This window comes from Hipposideros armiger, unplaced genomic scaffold (assembly GCF_001890085.2).
Source record: "Hipposideros armiger isolate ML-2016 unplaced genomic scaffold, ASM189008v1 scaffold_134, whole genome shotgun sequence".
In the NCBI taxonomy this organism is placed as follows: Eukaryota; Metazoa; Chordata; class Mammalia; order Chiroptera; family Hipposideridae; genus Hipposideros; species Hipposideros armiger.
This window is the reverse complement of record NW_017731484.1, coordinates 464,435-470,804: the sequence shown is the minus strand read 5'-3', so window position 1 is coordinate 470,804 and position 6,370 is coordinate 464,435. Positions and strand designations below refer to the sequence as shown.

Here is a 6,370-nt window from a genome sequence, read left to right as displayed (position 1 = left end):
AGGGGGCAGAAACCCTGGCGGTGGAGTGGGCGGGGGTCTCTTCCCTTGCTGAAGCCAGCTTAAGGTAGGAGAAAAAATATAATAAACAGGCCTTAGCGCCTGGAGAGTTGAGCAGTCCCAGGCGGCAATGATGGGGCACACCCTGCATCTGAGGCAGGAACTGGGGGTGTGGGTTTGCACATTTTTCTGGTGGGCTGGGATGGAGGAGGCAGATGTGAGATTTGGCCCACCCATTCCCTCGGCTGAGTTTGGGGACATCATCCCCTTCCCCAGGATCTAGGTTTCCCCTTCTCTAGCTGCACCCAGGGAGGGAGAAAGTTGGGGTGGTCGGGGGTGGGAGGCAGCAGGCAGAAGCCAAAATAGCTCAGAGAGGGCAAGGCACTCACTACCAAGCAAGATCCAAGGTCTGCATGTGCTAAGTCTCAGGAACAAAATAGAAAACAGTAATTTTGCCGTAATTTTGGCTACTGAGATTCCCCTCACAGGCGGCATCTCACCGGGCCCCTCCTCCCCAGAACCCTCTGCCAAGCTAGACTGAGATCTCTGAGGAAGAAGCTCACCCCGCTCTGAGCCCAGGCTCCCCCCTTCCCGTTCTGATGCCCCCTCCCTACCATGGGCAGGAAAGGCTGGAACCGGGAGGAAAGGATGGGAGACAAAAGGGGGTGGGTCTGGGATCTTTGAAAATGTGGACGTGGGGTAGAAGAGGCAAGCAGCCCATGAGAGAGCTAGTCGGGACCCATGTGTGGCTGGCTTAGTAAATCCAACAAGGACTGTATACCAACCTCCCAAGCAGACACTTCTAACCAGCTGGACCCCAACCTCGAACTGTAGGAGGTGCCCATGAGAGCAGCCCTAGGGTGCCTGGATCAGTAATAGAAAGTAGCCTTCATGACAAGTGGAGAGGGGAGGGCACTCTGCCTGTGCCCAGGGCTGGGGGACTCCATGCCAGGGTACAGGGCTGGGGAGGAGATGGCTGTTCTAGGCAGCGGGCCTCAGAGAGGAGACCTAGAGAGGCCAGGGGAGGAGGGGCACATCCAGGACGCCTTCAGACATCCAGCACGTGGTTCAGATAGGAGATGTAGCAGATGGCCAGGCGCAGGATCTCAATCTTGGAGAGCTTCTTGTCTGGGGGCAGTGTGGGCAGCAGCTTGCGCAGCTCTGCGAAGGCCAGGTTGAAGGCCTCCACACGGATTCGCTCCCGCGTGGCATGGGCCGTGCGGTACTTGGCTGTGGCCCTGCGCCGGCGCCGCCGCTCCTCCCGGCTCAAGTGCTGAAGGTCTTTTCGGCCAGGCTCGCCAGGCTCCAGGCCCCGGGCCTGGCCCCCGCCCCCGCCCACACCCCCGGGCCCAGCCCCGTCAGGGCCTGCACTGCCCCCACAGTCACTGAAGCCTGACTCCGTCTCAGAGTGGGTGGGAGGCAGGTCCAGCTCCATGGTGTCTGAGTTGAGCATCATGATGGAAGCCCCCTTCCCTGTGAGATCAGAATCCCCTCCCCACCCCTCCCTCTGGGAGCCTGAAAGCTGGTTGTGGGAGGGACAGGAAGGGTCTGGGGTGTTGGGGTCTGCCACTGAGCTTGAGAAGTCAGAGCCACTTCAGGGTTCCATGGTCAGGGTTCCAGCTGAGAGCCTGAAAGAGAGAAAGGGGAATTGATAGGGAGGAAGAAGGGAGAGCTCCGAGATGGGGAGAGCATAAGGAAGGTGTGAGATGGGCTGGGAGGGGGGAGGTACTGTAAGTGTGGGGGAAGAGGGGGCAGCAGGAGAGATAGGCAGGTGGACCCTTGTAAAGGAGTAGAAGGAAAGACGGTAAGAAGAAAGAGAATCCAGAAAGTGAGCAACAGGGAAGAAGTGATAAGGAGGACATGAGGCAGGATAAAACTGAGCAAGGAGGATTAAAGACCTAAAACTATACAGCTCCTAGAAGAAAACACAGGGGAAAAGCTTCATGACATGGGACTTGGCATTTATTTGTTGGATATGACACCAAAAGCACAGGCAACAAAAGCAAAAATAGACAAACGGGACTACATCAAACTTAATATTTGTGCATCAAAGGACACAGTCAACAGAGTGAAAAGGCCACCTACAGAATGGGAGAAAATATTTGCAAATCGTATGAGACCTGACAATTAGGTCATCCTAGAAAAAGTGCTATATACCTCATTGCTGAATATCACTACAGTCACCTTCGAAGTACTCCCCTTGGGAAGCTATGCACCGACGCTAACACCTAGTCCACCCTTCAAAGCAATTTTGGAACTCTTTTTCTGGAATGGCTATCAGAGCTGTTGTATTATCCTTGATGTCCTGAATGTCACCAAAATGTCTTCCTTTCAATATTTCCTTTACCTTCGGGTAAAGAAAGAAGTCACTGGGGGCCAGATCAGGTGAGTAGGGAGGGTGTTCCAATACAGTTACTTGTTTACTGGCTAAAAACTCCCTCATAGACAGTGCCGTGTGAGCTGGTGCATTGTCGTAATGCAAGAGCCATGAATTGTTGGCAAAAAGTTCAGGTCGTCTAACTTTTTCACACAGCCTTTTCAGCACTTCCAAATAGTAAACTTGGTTAACTGTCCAGTTGGAAAATTCATAATGAATAATCCCTCTGATATCAAAAAAGTTTAACAACATCATTGAATAAGTTCGCGAACTTAATTGCCAGACCTTGTATATTTGATAAGAGGTTGAAATCCAGAATATTATAAAAAACTACAAGTGAACAAAAGATTAAATGACTATTAAAAAATGGGCAAAGAACTTGAATATACATTTCTCCAAAGGTGATATACAAATGGCCAATAAACTTAAAAAAAAGGTTAACATCGTTAATCATTAGAGAGATGCAAATCAAAACCACAATGAGATATCACCTCATACCCATTAGGATAGATGCTTTCAAAAGCACAGAAAATAACAAGTGTTGGGGATATGGAGAAATTGGGACACTTATACCCTGTTGGTGGGACTATGAAATTGTGCAACCACTACGGAAAACGGTATAGAGGTATATATCCAAAATAATTAAAATTGGGGGGAAATAAAAGAATTGCAGTCAGGACCTCGAAAAGATATCTGCCACCCAATGTTCACTGCAGCATTATTCACAACTGCCAAGATATGGGAACAACCCAAAGTCCACTGACTGATGAATGAATAAAGGAAGAGTGGCGTGTACATACAATAGAATATTATCAGCCTTAAAAATGAAGGAAATCCTGTCACATGCTAGCCACACAGATGAACACTGAGGTCATTCTGCTAAGTGAAATAAGTCAGTCACAAAAAGACACATTGTATAATTCCACTTATATGAGGTATCTAGTCAACTTCATAAAAGCAGAAAGTAGAATGGTGGTTACCAGGGGCTGGGNCTGTGTGTGTGTGTGTCTGTGTGTCTGTGTGTCTGTGTGTGTATGTCTGTGTGTGTGTCTGTGTGTCTGTGTGTGTGTCTGTGTGTGTGTCTGTGTGTGTGTGTGTGTGTGTGTGTGTGTGTGTAGGGGGTGTAGGGGGTGTGGGGAGTGTGGTGGTGTGGGTGGTGTGGGGGAGGATTGGCTAAGAGTCCCCACCACCACTACCAATACCTCTCTCAAATCCCTGAGGTCTTGCTGTCACTGGGGGTGGGGTTTGCTGAGAAAGAGGGCAGAGGGGAGCAATTATGACAGACAGGACTTGGAGAGTCAGGATCTGTAATAACGAGGGATGGAAGGAGCCATGGACAGCTATGGCCTGATGGAAGGGGGTTGGAGGAGGAAGGGAGAGATGAGGTGCCGCAGCCCCCCTCGCCCGGTGCCCCCAAACTACCCCTCCCCCATCCCACTGGCCCACTTGCTGCAATTTGGAGGATGTGAAATGAGGGCGTCAAGCCAGGTGCTCTTCTAGCCTTCCTTTCCTCTCACTTACCCCTCAGCCCTCAGCTGGGGACTCCTTGCCCCTGACAGTCTCCTCTCCCAGCGCCTGGTCCTCTCCCCCCTCCCCCTTCCACTCCCCACCTCCTTCCTTGCCTGTCCTGTTGGAACCCAGCAGCAGCGAGGCCAATTGATTATATGAAGAAATTCAGAGCTAGCAGTAGAACAGCTGCAGCTGCCCCTTCGCGCCACCCCCAGGCCCTGAGGGATCCCTGAGGGGAGGAGCCCAGTAACCCCTTCTGCTTTCCCTCCAGGCAAAGTGAAGAGAAAGGGAGCTCAGAGGACTGTGGCTGTTGCACAGGGAAAGGCACAAAGCACTTGGGAGCAGGAATGGAAGACACAGGCTCTAGTCCGCATCCACCATCATGTGTGAGTCCCATCACCCTTGTGGTCAGCCTTTACAACAAAAGTGTTGGATTCAATACTTTCTGTACTCCCTTCCAACTCTTGACACTTGTAATCCCCAGATTCTCCCTAGCTTTAGTTCAGCCCTCCCTCTTGCCATGCTCTGAGAAGAGCACATTTCAATCTAATTCAAATGGGGAAGGAAAGATACCAACTCTCTCCCTAAGTCTAACTCAAACCTCTCTTGCTGCCCATGGCATTCTGTGCTCATCACAGATTCAGAGACTGAAGGGCATCTCAGAATTTTCTTCCCACTGTCTGCATTCAGCCTTTTCAGGTGTCCTTAAGTTTGGAAAGGGTTTTGGTGACCACCTAGGCAGGACTGTGCTCCCTGGTATCACTGCAGGTGGGTGAGGCTCTGGCCTGTTCTCCTTAAGGCTGGCCCTTCCATTGCAGGACAGTTCCAGGTGTTGAAAAGTTTTTCTTGGAGTTAAAATCTGCTTCCTGAAACTTCCACCTATTGGTCCTGGTTCTGACTTCTGGGGCCACATAGAATGTCTGTTTTGTTTATTCTTTCAATATTTGAAGATGGGTATCACAGTGCCCTTAAATCTACTCTTATAAAGACACATATCCTCAGCTTTTCAATTATTCTTTCTGCGAAGTCGTCCCCAGGTCTTTAGTCTTCTTGGCCACACAACTCTGACTACTCTAGTTTATAAATGTTCCGTTAAAATATGGGGTCCATACAGAGCCACCTGTCAGGCCAAGACATTTCAGGGAGGCAGAGGGGCCTTGGCAATACAGAACATGAAGAACCTAGATTTGAACTTTATTTATGCCCACAACTAGCTGTGTGACCTTGGGCAAAGCCCTTCTCTCTGGCTTTAGTTTCTTCATCTATAAATTGATTTTAGGTCCCCTTCAGGATTCCTTTGCTATTCCTTCAGCACTCCTTTTTATCTCTTTCCTTATTCCTCTCTTAGTCCTAGGTCCTCCATTGTGTTCTCCCAGTATCTTAAGGTCAGAGAACACAAAATGGGCCAAGAATTGAGATTGCAAGGAATTTTGACCCAGCTTAGAGAAAATACTGGGGAAGGCAATGTTTCATTCCATGGTATTTCCCAGCAGTGTTGGACCCACAGACATATGTTTAATTTGGGTTCCACTGGAACATTCAGCGCCTTCTCAGGCCCATAGAGAGCAGGAACAGAAGCACATCAGAGAGGTCAGAAAGTGTCACTCCGTGAGTGCCAAGTTAGGGTTACATGGGACTTTAGGTAGGGAGGTCTGAGACCTGTGTGTTATAACCCCCCCTGCACCTCTTTACTCTGTGGCCCCTTCTCTCTGTCTTCATTTACCCACCAGACTGAGCTCTCACGATCCCATCAGAAGAGCCATCAAAGCCTAGAACCCTCAGTGTCCACCCTACCATAACCGCAGGCCACCTTCCCAGCCCAATCAAATGATCCAAGCCATACCTGGTGCTAGAATGAGGTCACTTTAATTTTTCTTTTTGTATGAAGTCAGAAATGCAAACAAGAGGGAATCACACACAGGACACAGACCCCTGGGGCCCACTCTTGGGGGTATTAGGAAGAAGTGAGAGTCATGGGGGAGGACTGGAGCGAGAAAAGAGGCAAGCGGTACTGGGGTGGGATTGTCTGGAGATGGAGGGAGCTGAGGAAGAATCCAGGAACCCTGGAGCTAGGGGAGAGGCTCCATCCCAGAGGACTAAGGTGTCAGAACAGATGAATCTGAGGAAGGGATGTGGGTGTGGAGAGTAAAGATCACACACACCCCTGGAGTTGCAGAAGGAGCACAAAAGGGAAAGGCATAATCAGGGAGGGAGCAAGAGAGACCTGGCTCGGGCTGCCAGGGCCCCCTCACTCTGCCACAAAGTGCACAACTCGGCAATAAATACTAATATTTATAAATAAATAAGTAAATAAATAGATTAATAAATAAATAAATACATAAATAATATCCTTGTAGAGCTAGGAGTTTGGTGTGAGGGCGGGGGAGCATGGTGAGCGCAGTGAGCTCGTTTCTTCTACACAGGTCCTAGGGCCCTTGTTCTACTGCTTACCTTGGGCTACAGTGAGCAGGTGGGCTCAGCAATGCG

General features: G+C 49.8%; 1 protein-coding gene across 1 annotated transcript in view; it reads right to left on the bottom strand.

Annotated features, from left to right (window-relative positions):
• Positions 1 to 63: 63 nt before the first annotated feature.
• Positions 64 to 6,370, bottom strand: part of NHLH1 (nescient helix-loop-helix 1) — an 11,885-nt gene continuing 5,578 nt past the window's right edge. The window contains exon 2 of the mRNA XM_019649633.1: positions 64 to 1,625. Coding sequence (XP_019505178.1) covers positions 1,046 to 1,453 — 408 coding nt within the window. The 5' untranslated portion in view covers positions 1,454 to 1,625 and the 3' untranslated portion in view covers positions 64 to 1,045. The remainder of the gene's footprint in view (positions 1,626 to 6,370) is intronic.